Source organism: Petaurus breviceps, unplaced genomic scaffold, assembly GCF_028583685.1.
Source record: "Petaurus breviceps papuanus isolate PSGF00001 unplaced genomic scaffold, PetGlider_PUasm1.0 140, whole genome shotgun sequence".
Classification (NCBI taxonomy): Eukaryota; Metazoa; Chordata; class Mammalia; order Diprotodontia; family Petauridae; genus Petaurus; species Petaurus breviceps.
In genome coordinates this window covers 49,726,040-49,750,607 of record NW_027185698.1, presented here as the reverse complement: position 1 = coordinate 49,750,607, position 24,568 = coordinate 49,726,040, and the positions used below count along the sequence as shown (strand labels likewise).

Below are 24,568 nucleotides of genomic sequence, written 5' to 3'. Positions count from 1 at the left end.
TTGTCCAAAAGAAATCTTTAAAAAATTTACCAAACAGCTAAGTAACATAAGTTAAGTCTGAAGTAATTTGGAGACCTAAAATCATTTTCTATCACTGGTAATAGAGTAATAATTCACTACTGTTAGTCCCATTTTATTTGCTGGATCAGTTTTTCTCTGCCTGTCCCTTAAGTGTGGGTGCTTCTCTTCAGAGTCTATCTTTAACCTTCTTCTCTTCTCTCCCTATTCTTTCTTTCCTCCCAAGTTAGTGAGTTTTCCAGGGGTTTCAAAAGAATTAGTTCAGTGGAAGAGGACTGGATTAGAAGTTAAAGGGCTTTGAGTGCCTGTGTGACCATGCATAGGTCACTTACCCTCTCTGTGCTTCAGTTTCCGCACCTGTAAAATGAAAGATGAACTAGATGGCCTCTGATGTACCTTCCAGTTTTAAATCTTTACAACTCTGATTACTTCTATCAGATGCCTGCCAAATCTAGCCCTCCCAGATCTCCCTGTCCCACCCCTTCTCCTATTCTCTACACCCACAATTGTAATTGCCTACTATTTGTCTTCACCTGAATGCTACCCAACTGTACCTTACACTTAATATAAGTAATATAAATGACGTCATGGTCTTTCCCCTAAGATCTAACTACCCTGTTTTTTGTAATGGCAACATTACCGTTCCAGCAACTCAGGCCTAAAACCTAAGAGCCAATTTAACTTCTCTGCTTCCAACTATCAGCCAAGTCTATCATTCTCTCTTGGTAAAAGTTCCTACAATCTCTCATTTCTTTTCTTTTCATTTCCTTTTTTTTTGGAGGGGAGAAGGCAGGGCAATTGGGGTTAAGTGACTTGCCCAAGGTCACACAGCTAGTAAGTGTATCGAGTGTCTGAGGCCGTATTTGAACTCAGGTCCTCCTGACTTCAGGGCTGGTGCTCTATTCACTATGCCACCTAGCCGCCCATCCCCTTTTCAACACTTTCAACACCTAAGGTCAGGCCTATCACCTCTTGCCTGGACTACTACTATAATACTCTCCTGTCTCTAGGCTCTCTTCTCTCCAAACAACCTTCACACAATTATCAAACATCACCAAAATTCTTCCTGATGATATCCAAAGTAGGTGTATAAAGTACTTTGTCAACTCTGTGTATTATATATGTATGTGTACAGAGATACATATGTATTAGCTTATAGTTTTTATTATTATTTATGATAACTTAGTGTACAATTTGACCATTTTATTTCCCTCCCCAAAAAAAGGATAAAACACAAACTCTTTAACCTACCATTCAATGACCTCCACCTATATCAACAGGTTTATTGTGTTCCCATTTCCCTTCATGTACTTCCCATCAAACTATATTATTAGTTGTTCCCTGCTCCCTTCAGTTCCCTCCTGCCTTGGGTTCAGTCTATCTTTCAAGATATAGGTGCAGGCTCCACCAAGATCATCATCTGAAATCTCCTTCCTCTAAAGTACAAGTCAAGTACCAGTCCCTTTGATGAAGCCTTCCTGGAGCCAACCCTGCTGAAATCGATGGCTCACCTCACATTTTTCATAATACCACCTGGCTCTCTCCTTCGCATTTATCATAATTCTACTTCTACATGTATATGGCATGTCCTCCTCCCATTAAAATCTAAGATTTGTGAAAGTTGGGGTTATCATTTTCCTCTCTGTACCATCGCAGTCCAACACAGTCTAATTGATTTTGTAGGTGCTTAATGCTTACTGCATCATGGCGGCAGAACACAAGACCTGGAGCCAGGAAGACCTGAGTCTGACACTGGCCTCAAAGACTACGGTGGGATCTCACACGTGTCCTCTTCTGTAAATGGACATAAGAGCTTCTACTTCCCTGAGTTATTGTAAGGGTTAAATGAAACAACAGATGCGTAGACCATTTTGTGAACCTTAAAGGGTCACATAAATGTCACCTATTATTTATACTAAATTTAGAGAATGAAAATGTCATATTTCTCTAAATAGTCACTGAAAATTATGAGTTATAAGGAATTCTGGTGGGACTCTAGCCCCACCTCTCCTTTGATGTAGAATTTAGAATATCTTTGACAAAAAAAGAAAATCAAGGAAAAACAGTACCTCAGTTCTGCCTGACAGACACTCCCCTCCATTGTGAGACTGAACTGTTAGAAATTTCTTTCACAGACTGAGCTAAAATGTGCTTCCCTACATAACTTCAACTCCTTAGTAGTCATTCTTTCCTCCAGAGCTACAAAGAACATGTTGGCTCCCTCTCCTATAGCTGAAGACGGCTGCTCTGGCATACCAGAGTGATAAGGGCCTGGATGGTCGTTTTTTCATCTTTGTATGAGCATCACCACAAGACAGTTAATAATTATTCACTGAATTGAATTTTCTCCCCTTATTCTTGTCTTCTCCTGACTAAACATTCCTATAACCCTCAATCATACCTAAAAGATCATTTCATGGCCCTTCACCATCCCGGTTTGTCAGTCTCCTTCTACAAGTCTCCAAACGTTGCCTGATCAGGGCTGACGACAGCAGGGCTACCACTGCCTTCATCATTGGCACTATGCTTCTAGTCCTGAGGCCTAAATTAGAGGGATGTTTCAGGGTCCCCAGCATGCTGCTGGCATGTATTAAGCTCCAACTAAAAGCTCTAACAGGGTCTCTTCCATTCAGTCCCAGTGCCAATTACTAATTATAACTCTCCATTCTAAACTATCACCCACCAAGAAAAGAAAAAAAACAACATCAAGCAATTTAAATGTTAGGCTTTGCATTTTTTCCTGTTAAGCTTCATCACTTCTGCCTGTCAAAATCTCTTAAAGTCTTGAGCCTGTTTTCCAGCAGTCTCAGCATCAAATTAACTACAGACCTGATACCCATTAATCTAGGCCCTTTCCATGCCGCAGCTAAAATAACTATATACAGTTCTGTGTTACCAAGCAAAAGCCACTATGACCAAGTTGTTCCTAGAAGATGCTCCTAGCCCCTGGAAATCTGGGTGGACATCAACACCTACATATAACCCCCATGGAGAATTGTATTGTCTTGGCCTCTGCAAGGTCAAACCTAAGAAAAACATCATCTTTACCTCTTGTGACATATATCTACATTAGATAAGCCATCCTAGCTTTCTACCCATAAATAAAATCCTTTTTAAAAAGCCACCTTGTTACACATATAACATATTGGCACCACTGTAATAAAAAACATCTAATTCTTTTGAATATCATGCCCCTCCCCTTCTTTTGAAGTCATGAATGGATTTAAATGACCAAACCTTTAGCTTGAGAGGATCCATATCTTTGGACATCTCTTGCTTCCTCATTTCAGCAATTGTCTTTGGTCCTTTTTTATCGGATTTGGATGAAAATCCTTGATTGGGTAAAAGATCTTCAAAATCATTTTCTGAAACTTTTGGCTTTTGAGCTAAGACACAAGATAATAAAAAATAATTTTCTTTTGAAGTTGATCTACGTAACCATTCGTAAATCTATATTTCCTCCCACAAGAAAGGCTACCTTTTTTCAAAGAAACACATTACAATAAGCAGCATATATGAGAAAGAGGAAAGGGGTGGAGGAAGGTAGACAGGAGAAGGAAGGGAAGGAGGGAAAGAGGAGGAGGAATTCAATGTAGTTACTTCTTAAACTCTGGGACAGTCAACTATCCTCTACAGAGTATGGATACAAAAGAAAAATCATACTTGTTTCTGAAAAACAGATTCCATAAGTAGAATGGAAAACTGGCTTAATCTGGTGAGGAGATACACATACATACATACACACATACATACTGATGAAGCATGGCCCTTAAAAATACACTTGTTGATTATTCAGTAGTTCAGTTCTATATGACTCCACATGACTCTATGGACTTTCATCCATGCAATTTTTTAGGCAAAGATACTGGAGTGGTTTGCCATTTCCTCTTCCAGTGTATACCCATTTTACAGATGAGGAACTAAGGCAAATAGGGGTAAGTTACTTGCCAAGTGTCTGGGGCTGGATTTTAATTTACCTGACTCCAGCCTGGTGCTATAGCCACTGTACAGGGATCCTAGATGCCCCTGAATAAGTCCCTAATAAGACACAGATAATCTAGTTTTCTCTAGCTGGTATGGTTTAGACTTAATCAAAAGTATATGTAAAAAAACAAAATAAAATAAAATGAATCAACATCTATTCCTGACCTCAAGGAAAAAAAAAACACATCATGACAGGATAGGAAATCTGGGCCAAATCAAATAATATGAAATATAATGAAATATAAATGTAAAATTTTACCCTTGGGTTTAAATAATCAATTTCATAAATACAAAATAGTTCTATATGCCCCTGTGTTTGTTACAATGTATCATGTTGTATATTACATATCATATGATGATATGGTATGTTGTTTATGCATTGTGTTATGTCTATTATATGTTATCATACATTATACTTTATATCTTAGATATTATATATAATATTTGAGTAGGATAATGTCATGTTATGCCCCTTTATGCCATTAGTTTGTATGTCTCACGCTGAGTGTTATTTGTGTGGCATTATAGTTTGCCTCATTATATGCTGTATATTATATGGTTCAATTCAACCAGGATATGTGCATTGTATTTTCTATTACGTACTTTATGGCATATTATAAGATGTTCTCTGATGTTATATGCTTTATTCTGTGTTGTTATGATGTAGTTTATATTATATGCCGTACATTATATGTAATGATGCTTTATAAGATATTATCTGGTGTGACTGAATTTTTATAATCAAACTTATTATCAGTCTCTTTTCTGTGATTAGGTTTGGACTTTCAAGGACCAACTCTTTTCACTCATGTCTTTATACTTCATATGATTATCTATTATATGTTAAATGTGTTATATATGATGCCAGGCATTTTATATTTCTTGAATTGTGATAGGAGGGAATACATGAATGTTTTACACACACACACACACACACACACACAGAGATATATTATATTGTAATGACAAGCAAAGAAGTACTTAACAGCTTGTTTCAGCTATTTATTTATTTGGCACCTTGTTTCAGTTCAAGTTTATTTTAAGCCTTGTCCATGATTATATCAAATCTTTGTTAAGAAACAGAACTTGTGAATCCCACAATTTGTGAACCCCTGTTGCTGATGAAACAGGAAGGGGAGGAGCTAATGACTATATATAAGGAGAAGCCCAAGCTAGGAGAGAGCAGAAGTGAGAAGAGAATACTTGTGGTGACAGAATCGAGAAGGGGAACTTTGTGGTGGCCAGGCACTCTGTTTGTCTGTTCTGCTTGTGTTAATTTTTGTCTGTGATACTTTATACAGAAGTCCTGGGACCTTACTGGAAGCCCTAAAAGAGGATTTTCTGGTTGTCTGTTTACAGAAGTCCTGGAGGAGGGTTTCAGAGGTCCTGGGATTGTACTGAGATTTGTGTTGAGCTCTCAGACCTTGTATGTGGGTCTGTGTTAATTTCATAAGCAGACAGTGAATTGATGATGGTGTCAGCAATGTGTATAAATGTTGTTTTGGCTCTGTTAAGCTTTGTCTTCACAGAAACTGTGAAGAACTCGAGGTGGATTGAACACTCTAAGCTTCAATATGAAACTGAACGAGGAGCTGGAAGAGGAGGTAAGAGCTGCCTGCCTATGAACCCAGGTGACAGTTGGGTAGATAGGAGCTGGACCCATGGAAGAAGAACCATGGAATTTGGGAGCAGCCTCGAGTCAAGATGAAAAAGACCTCTTCTTGGGTACTTGATGCTTACTGAGATCATGATTTACTGTGGCCTAGGGGTGGAGAACTTTGACCTTTGTACTTTGTGTCCTTTAAGGAGGCTTGCTCCTTAAAGATGATTGAGTTAAGGACTTACTAAATGATATCTTTTGTTTAAAACTATGTGGCCACTTTGGTGAAAGTTAGTGATAAGTTGTTATGTCATAACATTGTGAATGCTATACTTTGGTTTCTGTCAAATGTTTTGTCTTAGTTTATTACTGAATAAGATTTCACTATAGTATGTAACCAGAACCTTGAAACTGTTTACTGCAGCAGTCCTCTGGAAAGCTGCTGGTGCTTGGCTAAATTTACATATGTGTAACACCAGGGATGTGCTGCTAAATGTTTAACAATAGGCTCTGGATGGGGGGGTAGCTAGGTGGCACAGTGAGTAAAGTGCTGGCCCCAGAGTCAGGAGGACCCGAGTTCAGTTCCAGCCTCACACACTTAACATCCACCCAAAAACACTAGCCATATAACCTTGGGCAAGTTACTTAACCCCAACTGAAAAAAAAAAAAAAAAAAAGGGCTCTGAAGGAAAAAAAAGTAACCTATAACACACTTTTAAGTTTAATCTGTATACATATCAACATTTTCTCCATCATTTTAAGTCTAGATAATCATCAAAACAATAAATTAAGCACTGATTTATGGCATTTGTTAAAAAAAATATATGTAACCACTAGTCTAATATAACAAGCACACTTTCCAGCATCAATTTGGTTTGATTGTTTTTTTCAATGTGGCTAAATAATTCCCTTTGGGAAGTAGCATTATTCAATAGTATCCATATAAGAGAGTTCATTATATGCCATTTAATCAATTTAATATTTTTAATTTGTTCAGGCTGTTCCCTCCCCCACCCCCCATGCCTTCAATAATGTTTTCCAGCTCAATGATTCTTTTGGACTAACAAAATAAAAAACCTGACATTTCAATATGTTTTATTCAAGGGGCGGCGAGGTAGTAAGGGTGGCCAGGTAGCACAGTAAGAGCATCAGCCCCAGAGTTGGGATAACCTGGGATCAAATCCGAGCTCAGACACTTTGCACCCACTCAGAAACACCTGGCCGTGTAACCTTGAGCAAGTTACTTAACCCCAATTGCTTAGGAGCAGCCAGGTGGCTCAGTGAGTAAGAGCACCGGCTCCAGAATCGGGATGACCTGGGGATCGAATCTGGGCTCTGATACTTAGCACCACACCCAGAAATAACTGGCCGTGTAACCTTGAGCAAGTTACTTAACCCCAATTGCTTAAAAAAAAAAAATGTTTTATTCAAAACCCCTACCTGTTGCTCCAGGTAATAAGTATACCTATCTGTCTCAAGATGAGAGAAATAATAAGAACATAAGACTAATTAGAGTACCCAGGCTTTTTTCTTATATCTCAATCCTCCAGCTTTAATAATGAGCCCAAAGGATTTCTCTACTGTCCATAACACACCAACACTACACATCTCTTATTTGCTATCTAAGAAACAGCCAAGACAAAAAAATGGCACCTGAGTAGGGAAGTATTACAGGTCATTTACCCTGACTCTCCCAGATCTATAGCTCAGATTAGATTTTGTTGGTGTGTTGGTGTATTGCAAATAAAGGATAATTTAGGGAACTGTGGGTCCAAACACATTAGTTCAGTGACTCAAGGCTGAAATCTAGGTTCCTAAGACAAAATTCTAAGAGCGTCTCCCTTACTCTAACTGAAAAAGCTGTACCACAAATAACTTCTGATTGAAAGCAGATCCCGATAGCTAATTTGGATTTGGTTCTCCCCTAAATTTTCACAAAAGTTGATCAAAGAGGCCAAATCACTGAAAACTAATACCGGTCTCATATTTAACTAGTTTTCTTCTGAAACACAGGTGTAGCAAAATATTATATACTCACCAAAACTGGGAGCTCTAATGCCCCTCTCTTCTCGTCCTCCAATAACACTGAAGTTCACAGAATAATTAGGTTTCGTCTGTGGGCTGGATTTGGTTTGTGATGATTTTGCCTGGGAAGGCCATGATGGACCATAATTTGGGGGTCTTGCTTGCCATGGGCTCCCACCTTTTGAAGACTGAGTTGTTTTTGACGCAAATGCACCAGGAGAAAATCCACAAGAAGAACCTGAAAGAAACAGGGAAGTTTTCATGTAAATACATCACCTTCAAAAACTACTGAAAACACTACTTCTGACATTATTGTTTTAAAAATCACTGAAAACAATGGCATAGTAATGTGAAGCTTAAAGAAATACTTTTTCTGAGTGAAAATCTATACCTTTGCTTTCAATTATTCAAGATACTTGAGACATCAGTAGTCTCCATTCCTCTTCCAATCAGTCTTTTAAAGACTTGGAAAATATACTACGTTAGTATTCAACAAGGATACTTTGAATTTTCAAGGTTACAACACTAAACACCAGCCATCTGACATAGTTGATGCTAAAATGTTCACAAAATGCTTTGATAATCTATAAGGTCCAGCCTCCCAACCTGGAACAAAGGTTAAAGCAAGGAAAAGTGACACTGTAAAATATCAGCTTATGCTTATAGATAAATCACAACTCTATTTGCTCACTAAATTCAAGGGGCTTCCATCTTCCACCTCCCCAACCCGTGATAATGAAAGCAGAATAAATCAAGGTCCCCTCTGTGGCCCTCCCCTCAACTCTTTGCTCTCTGTGAATTTTTATTGGCCTTAGGCACAGAAATGATTAGCTATAATGCTGGTTTTGAAGTTTGGATGATGAATAAATTCCTCTTTAGAAAATGGATGTTTAGGGGCAGCTAGGTGGCACAGTAAATAGAGCACTGGCCCTGGAGTCAGAAGGACCTGAGTTCAAATCCAGCCTCAGATACCTGATACACTTACTAGCTGTGTGACCTTGGGCAAGTCATTTAACCCCAATTGCCCTGCCTTCCCCCCTCCAAAAAGACCAAAACAAACAAAACAACAACAAAAGAAAATGGGTAATTTAAGGCCATGATTAGACAAATGCATTAATGTTAGAATGAGAAAGAAGCAAATTCCTCCCTTGAAAAGTTTGCTCTATGAAACTTACAGGTCCCTAAAAGTACCTCTGAATATAGCTGCACAAAACCCCTGAAGCTTGAGAGAGTTTTGTACTTCAACCTGGAAGCAGAGTCCTACTTTAACAAACAGTTAAAATTCCAGCAATAGGCTGGAGAAATGAGCAAACAATGTGAAAAAATTCAAGACTACAGAAGGTTATTATGGCGACAGGGAAGATCAAAATACACACTCAGAAGAAGACAGCAAAGTCAAAGCTCCTACATCTAAAGCCTCCAAGAAAAATATGAATTGGTCTCAGGCCATGGAAGAGTTCAAAAATTTGAAAATCAAGTAAGAGAAGTAGAGGAAAAATTGGGAAGAGAAATGGGAGTGATGCAAGAAAATCATGAGAAAAGAGTCAATAGTTTGGTGAAAGAGACACCAAAAAAACAGTGAAGAAAATAACACTAAGGAAAATAAGAAGAATGCTTCAAAAAAAAATTGGGGGTGGCTAAGTGGCACAGTGAAGACAGCATTGGCCCTGGAGTAAGGAGGACATGAGTTCAAATTAGGCCTCAGACACTTGACACACTTACTAGCCATGTGACTGAGGGCAAGTCACTTAACCCCAATTGCCCTCAAAAAAAAAAAAAAAGAAAAAACAGAATTGGCCAAATGGAAAGCGAGGTCTAAAAGCTCATTGAAGAAAATAATCCCTTAAAATTCAGAATGGAGCAAATGGAAGCTAATGACTTGATGAGAAACCAAGAAGCAATAAAACAAAATCAAAAGAATGAAAAAAATCCAAAGACACTGTGAAATATTTCACTGAAAAAAAAACCTATCTGGAAAACAGAGCCAGGAGAGATAACTTAAAAATTATTGGACTACCTGAAAGCCATGATCAAAAGAGCATAGACATCAAATTCAAGAAATTATCGGGAAAACTGCCCTGATATGCTAAAACCAGAGGATAAAATAGAAACTGAAAGATTTTACCGATCACCTCCTCAAAGAGATCCCAAAATGAAAATTAATGCACACTGCCAGATACCAAAAAGTTTTAAGATAGCAGATGTGCTATGTGTAACCAAAGATTACAAATATCTGTGTACTTCATTTTTATTTAAATGTATTTCTGCCTCAGTTTCCTCATTTGTAAAATGGACTAGAAGATCTCTGGGATCCTTTCCAGTTCTAAATCCATGAAACTATGCTGAATAAATTGACCAGAACTGCACAGGAGAAAAAGGCATAAGGGGCTGTGGTTGTACCAGTGTTAAGATGAACCACATCCCAACAATGAGTGTGAAAATTTATCCAAGTAAATATGTCCATCAGAAAGAACCTCAACAGTTTCCATTCAAAGCCGCACCAACATTGACTGGGATGTTCTGGATTACAGTTGAGCTAAGTCAGTGAGCTTCGGTAGCACATGTTTTGTGTTTGACAGTTAAAGTATAAGACCACCTTATCCCTACATGTAATCAACCAGTCAGTTGATTGATAGCCTAAAGGTAAGAAGCTACAGGGTCCAGCAGAGAGCTCCTGGGAGAACTATATAAGCAGCACATTGTTCACAACTATAAAAGGCTGGGTTGGCCTGACCTCTGGAAGAGGAAGCTAAGGAGTCTGAGAAACTGCTATCCATGGGGTCAATGTTTCCCACAACTTTACTTCCACTGAGGCACCTAACCATCAGAGCAGGGAGTACAGGGTTGTCAAATATGAATAACATACAAAGGAAGGTTACAGAAAAATATCTTTGTAAAGAACCAATCAAAGATAAGGTAGGAAGATAAGAGGTATGAGAGCTTACTTCTACCTTCCTTATTCACCCCATGTGCTCCTGTCTTCTAAGCCCCTCATTCTTCCTGCTGCTCTCCTTTCACATTCAATATTATTTCTTCTCTTACCCTATATCTTCTCCTCTCCTATTCCCCTGTAGTAAATAAAAAAAGTCCTTCCCACAATTCTCACTCAACCATTCCAACACAGCTACATTCAAATAAAGCAAGACAAGTCTCAGCCCAACACTCTAGCCCCTTGAGATCTTTTTAGATGCCAAATGCCATCCAACATATTAACTATCTCTTCCACAGCAGAAATTTAACAAGCATGCCATCTATGCATTCATCCAAGTCACTGATAAAAATGTTGAACAGAACAAGGCCACACAGAACCTTGGTATGGTATTTAGGCCACAAGAGACATGTCTTCAAACTAACACTGATACATTAATCCTCAAACTTTGGGTTCAACTAATCAATCAGTCCTAAACCCACTTAAATGCTACCATACTTTGCCTATGTCCATCTTGTCCACAAATATCTCACAAGACACTTGTCAAATGACAAAGTAAAACTGATATACTCAGCAACCAAAAAATCTCTAATCTAATCCTAATTCAGTTTGTCAAAAAACAAACTGAAGTTAATCTGGCAAAATTTGTTCTCAATGAACCTAAATTGTCTCTGTGGCGATTACCAACACTATGTCAACTTCTACCCACTGGTGCTAATCCTACCTCTTGGGGCCAAGTAGGACAAGTTTATTCCCTCTTGGAAGAAGGTACAGCCAAGATGCTCTCTCTTCCTTCACTTTGGGTTTCTCAAAACACACCAGAATTTATTAGTCTGTTCTCTTTTTCCCTAAGTGACTACAATGAAAGCTAAAATGACAACAAGAAGTATAGAACAGTAAGGAAGTTAAGAGGAAGGGGAGATGACATCAAACCGTGGGGACTTTCCAAAAGTCATTAATAAAATTCTAGTTACCAAATGCAATAATCTTTTCTCAAAGTTTATCCTCCTTGATCTTCCTGCATCAGACCAAGTCCAAATTGGAAAATTCAAGGAGGAAAAAAAAAAATCACAATCATTTTCCCAGCCTACATAGGCATAGGGAGACGTATGTGTACTGGAGATGGGATCTAGACAAAAATAATCAACTGGAGTATTCCAGAGCTGGGAAAGACTTTGGCAGAAGGCAAGGGTCCCAAAGCTAGCACAAAGGAACTTAAACTTGTGAAGAGTGCAGAATAGCTGCTGCTCACTACCCAGTACTTTGTCAAAGATCCAGGGCAGACTAAGAAAGGGACCTGAGCCTGGGGTACCATTCTGAGTGAAGAATGATCAAAAGTCTCTGGCTGGGTACTGAGCAAAGGACAAGTTCAGAAGCAAGCAGGATGTCAGTTCTAGCTGCCAGCCTTGCCTGAAGCTCCCGGAGGAATAACCAGATCAGGAATAACACACCCAAGGAGAACCTACAATTCTGTTCCTCTGAATCAGCAGAGCTTCCCAGTTGGCTGAAAAAGGCTCAATCCAGCAGCACCTACTGTTGTTCAGACTCAAACCCAAATAAGGAACTTGCAGAGCTCAGACCAAGACAACAGCAATCAGATTTTGCCCCACACCAGACTACTGTGGAACACTGAAAGATTACAGGTATCCAGCCTGAGAAGCTAGAATAATACAATACTCAATATTAAAAAAGAAAATCCCTCCAGCCATTCCTCCAGAAGTGTGCAGCGCCTAACCTTAACATCAAGTTCAAAATCAGGAAGCAAGCTGGAAGAATGAGCCATATATAGATATACATACATAGATAGAGAGATAGATTGACAGATAGACAGATAAAATAAATGAATGAATGAATAAATCCCACCATAAAGACCTGTTATGGTGACAGGGATGCTCAAAACACAAACCCAGAAGAAGAGAATAACTCCAAAACATCTGCTAGCAAATAGCAAAGAAAAACACAGTTTGGGCATAAATTCAACTCTGGAATTCTGGAAGGGATGGAGGAATTTTTTTTTAAGTTTGAAATGTTTTTTTTAAGAATGAAACTAGAGCACGAGAGTAAAGAAATTAGAAAAGGAATGAGAGCTATGAAAGAAAATATGGAAAAAGAAATTAACAGCTTGTCAAAAGACATTAAAAAACCATGCCCAATGGGGTGTCCAGGTAGCACAGCGAGTAAGAGCACTGGCTCCAGTGTTGAGAAGACCTGGAGATCGAATCCCGGGCTCAGACACTTAGCACCCACCCAGAAAACACCTGACTATGTAACCTTCAGCAAGTTACTTAACCCCAATTGCTTAGAGGCGGCCAGGTGGCTCAGCGAGTAAGAGCACCGGCTCCAGTGTCGGGATGACCTGGATCATATCCAGGCTCAGATACTCAGCACCACACCCAGAAATAACTGGCTGTGTAACCTTGAGCAAGTTACTTAACGCTGATTGCTTTAAAAAAAAAAATCACATATAGAAATGAAGGAAGCAGATAGGAATAATTCAGGGTTGGGAGTTGACAAGGTCTGATTAGTAAGGAAAAGTGAAAATGAAAAATGAAGCCTTAAATAGTCAATAAACACTTCAGTCAGTCAATAACCATTTATTAAACGGCTAACATATGCCAGGAACTAAGTGCTACAAGAGATACAAAAAGAGGCAAAAGACAGGTCCTGGTATCAAAGTGTTCACAATCTAGTGGGGGAGACAATAAACAAACAACTATGTATAAACAAGTTATATACAGGATAAATAGAAAATAACAGAAGGAAGTACTAAGAAAACTTAGGGGCTGGGAAAGTCTTCTTGGAAAAGATGGGATTTTAGATAGGGTCTGAAAGAAGTCAGGGAAGCCAGGAAGGGGAAGAGATGATAATTCTATGAGACAATAAGAATATCAAAACAAAGTCAAAAGACGGAAAAGAAAAGAACAAAATCAAAGATGTCTCAGAGCAAAAACAACTAACATAAAAAAAAAAGAGGAGGAAAAAAATTAAAATCAGTGGACTACTTAAAAGGCACAACTGAAAAAATAGCTTATTGACAGACTGGGTTCCCCTCAGTAATGCAAGATGATAAGACAACTCCAAAGGACTCATGATGGAAAAGGACACATCCAGAGAAAGAGCTGCAGAGTCTGAATGTAGACTGAAGCAAACTGCTTGCTCTCTCTCCTTGTCATTCTGTTTTGTTTCTTCTTCCTCATTATTCCTTCCATTGGTTATACTTCTTCTTTACAACTTGATTAACGTTTAATGTGAAGGCATATGTAGAACCTATATCGGATTGCATGCCACAATGGGGGGGAATGCGGGAGAGGAAAATTTGAACTCAAAAACTTGTGGAACTGAATGTTGTAAAGTAATAGTAAATAATTTTTTTTAAAAGAATTAAAAAAAAAATAGCTTGGATGTCCTATTTCAAGAAAATATAAAACAAAATTACCCAGATTTCTTAGAACCAGATGGCAAAGTAGAAACAGAATCTACTAGTCACCTTCTGATAAAAACGCCAAAATGAAATCTCCCAGGACCACCAACAGTCAAAATCTGGAGCTTTTCATTTTAAGTCAAAGAAAAAATAAGTAGCCAGAAAAAAAAGAATTCAAGTACCAAGAAGGAACAATCAGGAACACACAAGATTTAGCAGCCAACTCTTTACAGAAACAGAGTTTGGGATATGATATTCCTGGAGGCAAAGGATATAGGCTTAAAAAAAAAGAATAACATACCTAGCAAAACTGACTATAATCCTACAAGAAAAAAAAGGACTATTAATGAAAAAGGGAACTTCCAAACATTTCTGAAGAAATGACCAGAGCCATGCAGAAACTTTAAAGCACAAACACACAAGTCAATAAAAGGGTAAACATGAGTGAAAAGTTATAAAGGAGTAAAACAAGAATAAACTGCTTACATTCTAATATATAGAGATGATTCATGTGTTCCCAGAGAAACATCATACTCAGAGGTCATAGAGGGAACATAATTAGAAAGAAGGCCTGGGAATTGTTCTGTTACATTTTGATGATCTTAAAAGAAGAAAGAAAAAGGAAGGGAAGAGGAATACAAAGACGGGAAGGGATAGAAAATGGATGGAGAAAATAATCTCACGTAATCAGAGCACACAAGCAGAAGTCTAGAAGAAGGGGAAGAACAGCTGAAACTTGAACTGATCAAAGGAGGGGAAAAATAAACATACACATGGAGTTGGGCACAGAAGTATGGTTCAGTCAACAGAGAAAGAGGAGGGAAAAAAGAGAAAGGAGAGGAGCAAATAAGAAGTTGGATAGATAAAGGAAGGCATTAATCCAAAGTAAAACAATTTCTAAGTAAGGATGTATGAAAATATTTATAGCAGCTCTTTTTGTGGTGGTAAAGAACTGGAAACTGAGGAGGTGCCCACCAATTGGGGAACAGCAGAACAAGTTATGGCATATATGAATATGATAAAATACCACTGTGCTATAAGAAATGATAAAGGGAATGGTTTCAGAGAAACCTAGAAAGACTTAAATAAACTGATGCAAAGTGAGGTAAGCATAACTAGAACAGTTTATAGAATGACAATAATACTATAAAGACAATTAACTTTGAAAGGCTTATAAATTCTGATCAATCACCATTTCAGAGCAATCACGATGAACCATACTACCAAGATCCTAATAGAAGGGTAATGGATTCAGAATGCAAAATAAAATATATTTCTTTAGACATGACCAATCTGGGAATGTGTTTTGCTTGAACATACGTTTGTAACAGTTTTTTTCTTCCTTTCTAAATTGGTGGGGGATGGAATAGGAGGGAGAGAGGGCACATTATTGTGGTTTGAAAAATAAAATTTTTAAAGTAACTCAAACACACCAAAAAAGCATATAGAGGCAGGCAAAGGAGAAATAAGAAGGGCAAGGTAACATGAAAATAAGAAAAGAGAAAGAAACCAAATAAGGAAGAAAAAGGGAAAAAAAGAACAGTATGTTTAACAAATATAATTCCTATTTTCAGAATAATAAAGGTACAAACCACAGAATACACAATATACTAGAAATCTATAAGTTTGCTCTAAAGTAGTGCCTCCCACACAATAGATGCACAATTAATATCTGTCAAATGATCAGAACATCAAAACTTTAAATAAGGAATTCTCATGAAAAGAACCATCAAGTACCATAGGGAATAAGAAATTATTTTAAATCTTAGCAGAAAAAAACAGCATCTTAAGAAGCACACTAAAAAATTCAACTCTGAACTAGATAAAAGATTCCTAACTCAAATATCAATATCAGTGTTTAAGACAAACAGATCTAACCTAGAATTCAACCCTACCAGGTATGGCTTCCACTTAAAATCTGAGCCCTAAAAACCCTAACAGTGATTCAGTCTTTTTTCAAATCTTGGAAACCTTCTATTTCAAAATAAACTCTCTCAGCTCCCTGCCTCTTTCTAGTGCAAGAGAAGCTCCTTTTTTGCACAGATTCAGTGAACTGTGAAGATGTCCAGGTACTGACCCAACTCACGAGCTAAGTTTTGCAAGTTCCCTTTTACTTCACCCAAAGAACCAGTGTATCAATCCCATACATGCTGCTACTGGAGGAGGCTCCAAGAAGCATCAATTATAACTAGATGTTTTATAGGAGTCTTGCTTTTCAGAATGCTTGGATTTATTAGCCCATCAACAGCTAGAAAAGAAAGGTTTATGACACAATAATAATGAAAACACCTGGATTCATACATACTTAAGCTGCACTTGTAAACTTTTATAATCTAACAGATTGAAAAAGAAACTTTTCCCATAAGCACTAATATTTTAAATGCACACTCCTGCTTAAATAGTATAAATTTCACTCATTACCTTGAATACCTGAACTGAGGTTAGCAAGGTCAGCAAAGGGATCAAAGTTCTGAGATTTAGGTTGGTTGACAGATGAGCCAGAGGTAACACTTGACTGGCTTCCTGAAGAAAAAGTTGTGCCTATGGGATGGAGGAAATATTTAACAGTTCATTAAAAAAAGTCAATAAACATTTATTAAGTGTTATCTACTAGGAAGGGAAGAAAATAAGCATTTATTAAGTGCCTACTATGTGCCAGGCATTATACTGAGCTCTAGAGATACAAAGAAATGCCACCACACATACACACACAGTCACACTTTCATACACATACACAGAGTCTGCTCTCAAAGGAGCTCACAATCTAATAGAGGACACAACATGCAAACCACTGTTTGTGACTACTCAGGTGGAAATTGAACTGTCAGTCTCAGTTTCTGAATGTAATCATGCAGTTATCCTCAAATAAATGTTGCACTAAAAGAACAGCCTTCACTTTCTTCAGTAGGAGAACATCTGTTAATACCCTATACCTTCACATGCAGATTTGGCAGGCTGTGGTAATGGAATATTGCCAATACCGGAGGAATCAGCCCAGGAGTCCCATCCTCCCAAGAGATCAGGGTGGCTGGCAGAAGTAGTCATCCTGGTAGGCTGCTCTGTTGGCAAATTCCCTGGGAAGAAAGTTCCAATGACACAGAGAATTATTATCTAAAACAAGCATGATATATGTGGCACACATCTCCCTGGGTATGGTCACACGTAGGTGGGAAATTATTGTACCTGATTTGGAGTTCTGCTCTTAATATTTTTCCTAAACATTTCTTCTATAGGAAAACTTGAAGAGAGGGCAAACTATGCTCTAAGGACACTACCAATTCAGGCACCTAAGAGCTTTGAATAAGTTTATCTCAATGTTCTGATATTTCAACAGAGAGTAACTATCACTTGTCAGTTCTTTCCTTTCAATGTCTCTGGACTAAGAAGTCTTCTTAAGGGTCCTAACACTAGTCAAGTGTAACAGACATCTCTTCAGTTCTACTCTACAGTATCCATGTCTTAGCTATGCTCTCACAATAGCTTCTGTCAACCAAGCCACCTTGTGTTTAAATAAACAAGCTGATTCCCTTGTCAAAGATCATTATCTAGAACAATCTATCTCTGGTCTTGGGAAGGGCAACTGCCTGGCAGCACTTTTTTGGAACCTTCATTTGCTGACAGCAAAATTCCATTTTAACCCATTATCTCATTAAATAAATGATAAATAATGTGAGTAGAACAACAACATCCAAAAAAAAAAATGCCAACCCTTTTTCTTTAGGCTTTAGGATTTACAAAGCACTTTTCTTATAACAACCATGAGAGGAAAGTATTATTATTATCCCCTTTCTAAAGATAAAGATACTAAGGCAGAAGTGAAATGATCTGCCCAAGTTCAATCATCTAGTAAGAGGATGAAAACTGGGCCACACCTATGTCTCTTGCATACAGTCCAGTCCTCCTTCCATTGTACCACAATACGCCTGCGCATGTTAACTACAGGTCACCACTCATTCGTAGCTTTCAACCAAAGGCACCTAACCTAACAGCCATCCTCTCCTCAAACACAGAAGCCAATCTCCAGCACTGCAGGGCAGGCCCAACAGCTGAGGGTTCAAGGACAGAGGTGGCTGCTAAGAGATGTTCTGGTAGTGACAAAGCAGCAGAGCTCTGAAGAAAATACTTAATAATTTTCCGTATCTCTAACTACAAGATGCAGAACTCATTTGTCTCTTATGCACTGATAAGCATATACTATTTTGCATCATAATTATTTCTGCATATTTCCTTTCCTCTCTAGTAGACTGTATGTTGCACAAAAGCAGGACCTATCTTTGTATCTCTAGGACCAAGCACAGTGCATTGCATATAGTAGACAATTAATAAATGTTTGATGTTGGATTGTGAGGACAAGAAGAGGTGATGTAGACACTGAGCTTTCAGAGCATCTAACAAACAAACAAAAAAAATTACTCAATATCCCATCCCAGGAAATCTTTTTTTAATTTTCTTTTAACTCAGGTCCTCCTGACTCCAGGGCCATCCTGAAATCTACTTTCTTTAATCCTTAAATTTTTTTGTTTTTCTGGAAATTCATGTTATTTCAGAATAAAATAAAATATATTTTTTTAAATGACACACATCTTGGGGTGTCTAGGTGGCGCAGTGAATAGAGCACCGGCCCTGGAGTCAGGAGGACCTAAGTTCAAATCTGACCTCAGACACTTAACACAAAAACTAGCCGTGTAACCTTGGGCAAGTCACTTAACTCCAACTGCCCTCCCCCAAAAAATGACACATCTTAAATTTAATAATTTATTGTAAATTTGTGAGTTTTTTCCTGCATTGAAATTCTGATGATTCAGTATTGCATCATGTAACTGCATAGTATCATATCATAAGCAAGTCATTACACACACACATATTCCTGCCGATGCATGCTGGACTTCCTGAAAATGTGGGACATGCTTGCCTGCCAACACTTGCTTGTTAAGCCCTGTCTGGTAGAATTGACCACTGATTGGTTATAACTTGCATTTGGTATAAGGTCTTGGAAAATCATGTAATCATGGGACACTGAGTAACTTTTTTTTTTAAAGGGGGAGGTAGGCCAAATAAGTTTGGGAATCTCTGACTTACAGTGTTTGGGTAGCCCACCCACTAAGATTAAAAGCAGTTCAGTTTGAGAAGGCTACTGATGCTCCACAAGAACCCTGAAAGTACCTTTGTCTCCAGAGTGAATTATGCCTCTCATATTCGGTTAGTAGGAATATAAACATAGGGAAAACTGCTGATGTGCTTCTTTTCATTTATGTCTTTCCCAACCACGAAAGCATCCTAGGGCCCCAAACCCAAACATGCACAGGCTTCTACCCATAACCCAGTGTGCTCTAGCTGGAACAAAGATGAATGCTGAGGAGAGACACAAACAGCTAGGAATCCATCTACTAGAATATCATAATATGGCATGATTTTCCTTAAGATGGAAATCACAAACCAAAAAGTAACATGAAACATACCAAGATACAAGGCAATTTTTCATTTATATTTGATATATTATTTTCAGATTATTAGTTTGGGAGGGAAAGACCCACACAAGGATACCATTTTATCATCCCCAGAAAACTAATATTACAAAATGAGTAGAGGTTGGTACATTAAAGTTTTATGAATTATGTTAGTTTTCAGCAAATATTTTCACAAGAGATGTGTGCTCTTTCTATATCTACAACAGAGACTTCATTATAATAAATAGGACACGATAAAGAAATATAATTGAAATATTAGAGATAGGGGCAGCTAGGTGGTACAGCAAATAGAGCACCAGCCCTGTAGTCAGGAGGACCTGAGTTCAAATCCGGCCTCAGACACCTGACACATTTACTAGCTATGTGACCTTAGGCAAGTCACTTAACCCCAATTGCCTTACCTTCCCCCCTCCAAAAAAAAAAACTATCAGATATAAATCTTCAGACCAGCCCATAGCCTCCCACTATAGCAACAACATCAAAATTTACGCAACAATAGCCAAGGCTCACTCACCTAAATGTAAAAAGTCAGAGCTGGAAGAAGGAGGAGGTGCGCTGTGTGTAGAAGGAAACATACTGGATGAGGCTGGTGCAGAACTGGGATTAAGAAAATCTTCGAATAGATCAGGATTGGAATGACTCTGAGTTTCTGAACTGGATGACATCGTGAATGGATCGAATGGATCAGCTAAGGAAAACGGCAGCCAAAATGACATGAGCTGTCAGAATTTACTCACAGGGGAATTTTTTCACTTTAACCCTTTTAAATAAAGGTAAGATGAAGTCCTACAAGAAATACTTTTAAGTAAATGTTTTATCACTGTGATAGTTCTAGAGGGTTAATAAAGGCAAAAAAGAAATTATTTCAACTGATAAGAACAAAAAAAAGCAATTATACCATTAAACAAAAAAAATCTTTATTGACACCTAATCAATCCAAGCCCATGGTTCTTTTCCCATGGAAGCTACTCTCTTCACATTAATTCTTTGGCCACCTGATTCCTCTATCATCCTAGAGGCCTCTTGCAGACAGAGCCAGATTCAAGAGAAGCCTCAGAAATATGGCACAGATAAAGCATTTTGGTGCAGAAAAATATATATATGCTAAAATTAATTACATGAAGAACACTAGTGTAGCAGTGGAAAGAAGTGGCTTCTACAAAGTTCTATACAGCATTCAATTGTAAGGTAAGCTACTACACCTAAGCATGTAGTCGGTTTATTTTGTAATTGCTGGGGATATAAGAATCTCATATTTGACAATAGCGAAAGAGCAGCTAACTCAACCTGTTCAAAACTATTTCAATTTATTCAGTCAGGTCCAAGTAATAATAGTAGATGAAATTTAAGATTAGGGGGCAGCTAGGTGGCTCAATGAATAGAGCACTAGCCCTGGAGTCTGGAGGACCTGAGTTCAAATCTGACCTCAAGACACTTAACACCATGTGACCTTGGGCAAGTAATTTAACCCCAATTGCCCTGCCTTCCCCCCTCCAAAAAAAAAAAAAAAAAGATCAGAAGACCGGAGATCTGAAAAATCTCAGAAAGCTGTCTTCTATAAATTTAAATGTCTAAATTATCAGGAATGCCTTTTCATTAAATTCTAGTACTGTGTAAAATAAGAGGGTGAATCCTCATATCCCTAAAACTGAAACTATAAGTTTCTTGACATCTTTCACTTTCCAATTTGAATTTATATATTTCCCTAAAAAAGAATCTTTGTCCCTTTATTTCTTTTTTTTTTTTTTTTGGTTTTTTGTTTTTGCTTTTTGGAGGGCAGTTGGGGTTAAGTGACTTGCCCAAGGTCACACGGCAAGTTTTTGTGTTAAGTGTTTGAGGCCGGATTTGAACTCAGGTCCTCCTGACTCCAGGGCCGGTGCTCTATTCACTGTGCCACCTAGCTGCCCCTGTCCCTTTATTTCTACAAAAGAGTAAAAATAAGGATTTTAAAAGGTAAAATTTTGGCATTTCAGAGAGAAATTCTATATGTACATGTCACTCACAATAACTGTCTTTTGTTTTGAGGAAATTTATTTAAAATTATTTCAAATGAATGTACAAAAATTAATCAAGTAAGTAAATTAATCAATTAATTAATAAATCAATGGACAAAATGATGGCTCAAACAAGGAATTTACTGGTGAAGTACTATGTGTGCTATTACTGGTGAGGGTCTTTGTAAATCTCTATACAAAATGAGAAGAGAGGTAAACTAAATTTTGCTCTGGAAGCTACAATATGGAATTCAAGACTTCTCCCCACACCTAAGGATTTCTTAGTATTTGGGGGGGCAAGGTGCAGCAGTAACGGAAGAAGGATGATATTGGTAGAGTAAAGATCATGGTATTGAGAAACCACAGAAACCATTTTAGCCAGCACACCTGAGATCTTAGCCAAAATTCAACCTCTCCGATTAAAGTTCTGAATTTAAGGCTACTGGAGAATTTATTCCTTGAGAACAGATCTTCTATGCAATGAAAGTAAATGGGAAAAAGTCATTTTATAGAAATTTACTTCCCAGCAAACTCTACAGTAGAAGGTTTTGCAAAGCCAAGACTAGCTCTAAGCCCGGAAATGCAATGGGATGTGATCAGGAAGTGGATTTCCTGAAAGGAGCAAGTCAAACAGCACCAGTAATATGGCACATCTCAGATGAGACCAATCATGTATCATTTCTAAAGTATACTATACTGGGCAACCTGAAGGTATGGCAGGATGGGCTTCAACCCATCCACTGGCTAATTAGAAGTCCACCATCTTGAAACCTACATGGCAATCAAACCTCTATTTGTCTCTTCCTTACCTTTAAAAAAAGAACTTACCTTCTTCAGTGCTCTCTAGGGACAGACAGGTGAACAGAAAAAGGATTTACCTAACTACAAGTGGAGATTTAAATGCTGGTTACCTGAGGTAAGTTACTTCATATTTCACCCAAAATAATGAGCATACTGGTCTAGACCAGATGAACATTAGGACCCTTTAGCTCTGAAATGCTATGAGTCTATGACTAAATGATTCGTGAGGTCGCTTGGAGGTCAGATGCTTTCACGTGTCACTCAAATCCACATACTTCATAGCTGCTTCTACCTCCAAGATCAGTTTCCTTCTCTCCTCTACTCATCTCCTAATCTCTCTAGCACAGACATTCTAGATTCCTTATCAAGCCTGCCATATGCACATCACCAAAATTACTGATTTGCAGTTCTATTCTGCACAGAACTTCCTGAAGGCTTCTCCATCATACCTACAGTGAACAGATGGACCTTCAAGTATATAAAATTCAGCTATCTATAAACCCTATTGTTTCCTTCCTTTGTTCAAGTCTTAGATCCATGGACTAAAGCAGGAATCAAACTAAAAATTCATTTATCTTGATATTTATTATTCATCTTAATAAGAAATTCACACTTAGAATATTACTGAAAAAGTACATACCAGGGGTGACCAGGTGGTGCAGTGAGTAAGAGCGCTGGCCCCAGAGTCGGGAGACCTGGGATCAGTTCCGGCCTCAAATACTTAACACCCACACAAAATAACTGGCCGTGTAACCTTGAGCAAGTTACTTAATCCCAATTACTTTAAAAAAAAAGAAAGAAAAAAGAAAAAGTACATACCAGCTGAAGAGTGAGCTACATTTTGTGAAGTGCTCTGTGCATTCTCTGAGGGAGGAGGGCCACTGAAAAAGAAATCTGTCCCTGCCCCAAGCAAGTCCCCGGTAGGCTCTTCTGAAATGGTTGCACTGGTAACAAACAGATTGCTTAACAAATCAGTATTGCTAGAAGAGCTTTGAATTTCTTTGGTGGCATGGCTTTGCTCTGGTCCAGCTTCAGAGTCCAAGCCTAGTAAATCAACACTGTCTTCTTGTTGTGACTCTTGCAGCTGGGCTGAGGGTTCATAATCTGTATCGAAAAGTAAATTTTCATCTTCTGCTTTTTCAGGGGCACTTGACTTTTCTTCTTCAACTGTAATTACTTTGTTCTCACCAGGGAAAGAAGAAGGTTCTTCATCAGACAACTCACTTCCATCCCTCTCTTCATTCAGGACAACATGGTTTTCTCTAAGAAAGTTATTTTCTACTCCAGGTTCTGATACTTTTCCTTCTGCAAAATTTGGAGGGGGTGATTGGGGTGAGGAACAAGAGGGGTGAGAGAAAACAGATTCATAGACCAATTAATTTCAAACACTTAGGAAAATATTCTTGTAAGATTTTCATGATTATAACAGGCTTTCTTTTGTATACATATAAAAAAGAGTCAATTAATACAAAGATATTTATTGGGCAAATACTATATACTTGGCAGATGTTACAGAAATAATGATCTTTGCCCTTAGGAAGCTAACACTCTAGATGGAAGGACAAGATTTACCATGCATAATACAGCAAATAAATGATGCAAGACAATTAACTGAAATATAATGAATAATGCTGGCATGTACAATGTCATACAATATAATATATTATATAATAATATAAACTAAAGAAAGTCAGAAGAGAAAGATTAATAAGGGCTACAGAAACCTGAAATAACATGAAGCCTTCATGAAGGAAAGGGGATTTAAACTAAGCCCTGAAGAAATAGATGTCAGAAGATGAAGCATCTGGAGAGCTGAAAAAATGTAAGGATACATTCCAGGTGAGAACAGAGTAAGCCAGGGTGTAGAAGAATGATGAGGAATACAAGAACCTGATTTTTGTACAAGGAGTAAGGATACATGACCTTTGACATAAAAAGCTGCATCATAAACAAGTTAGAGGAACAAAAAAATTACCTTTCAGATCTACGAAAAGAAGAAAAGTTCATGACCAAATAAGGGGTAGTGTGGATCAGAGAAAATAAAATCGACAATCTTTGATTATATAAAGTTAAACGTTTTTACACAAATAAATCCAAATAGAGCTAAGATTAGAAGGGAAACAGTTAACTAAGGAAAAAATCTTTACAGCAAAATTTTCTGAAAAGTCTCATTTTCAAGATATGAGGAACCAATTCAAATTTATAAGAATAAGAGTTATTCTTCAATTGAAGAATAAATTATTAAAGGATACAAACAGCCAGTTCTGAAGGGAAGAAATTTGAGTTTCTATAGACATAAAAATGGTCCAAATCACTAATAATTAGAAA

General features: G+C 37.9%; 1 protein-coding gene across 4 annotated transcripts in view; it reads right to left on the bottom strand.

Annotated features, from left to right (window-relative positions):
* Nucleotides 1-24,568, bottom strand: part of GAK (cyclin G associated kinase) — a 133,003-nt gene that overhangs the window by 17,048 nt on the left and 91,387 nt on the right. For 2 of the 4 annotated variants that reach the window (XM_069072528.1, XM_069072550.1), the window contains 6 exons: nucleotides 23,060-23,545; nucleotides 19,960-20,133; nucleotides 16,911-17,051; nucleotides 16,399-16,518; nucleotides 7,641-7,865; nucleotides 3,256-3,404 (listed from right to left, as the gene is read on the bottom strand). In XM_069072528.1, coding sequence (XP_068928629.1) covers nucleotides 3,256-3,404; nucleotides 7,641-7,865; nucleotides 16,399-16,518; nucleotides 16,911-17,051; nucleotides 19,960-20,133; nucleotides 23,060-23,545 — 1,295 coding nt within the window. The remainder of the gene's footprint in view (nucleotides 1-3,255; nucleotides 3,405-7,640; nucleotides 7,866-16,398; nucleotides 16,519-16,910; nucleotides 17,052-19,959; nucleotides 20,134-23,059; nucleotides 23,546-24,568) is intronic. The other 2 variants (XM_069072534.1, XM_069072542.1) reach the window with 2 other exon arrangements.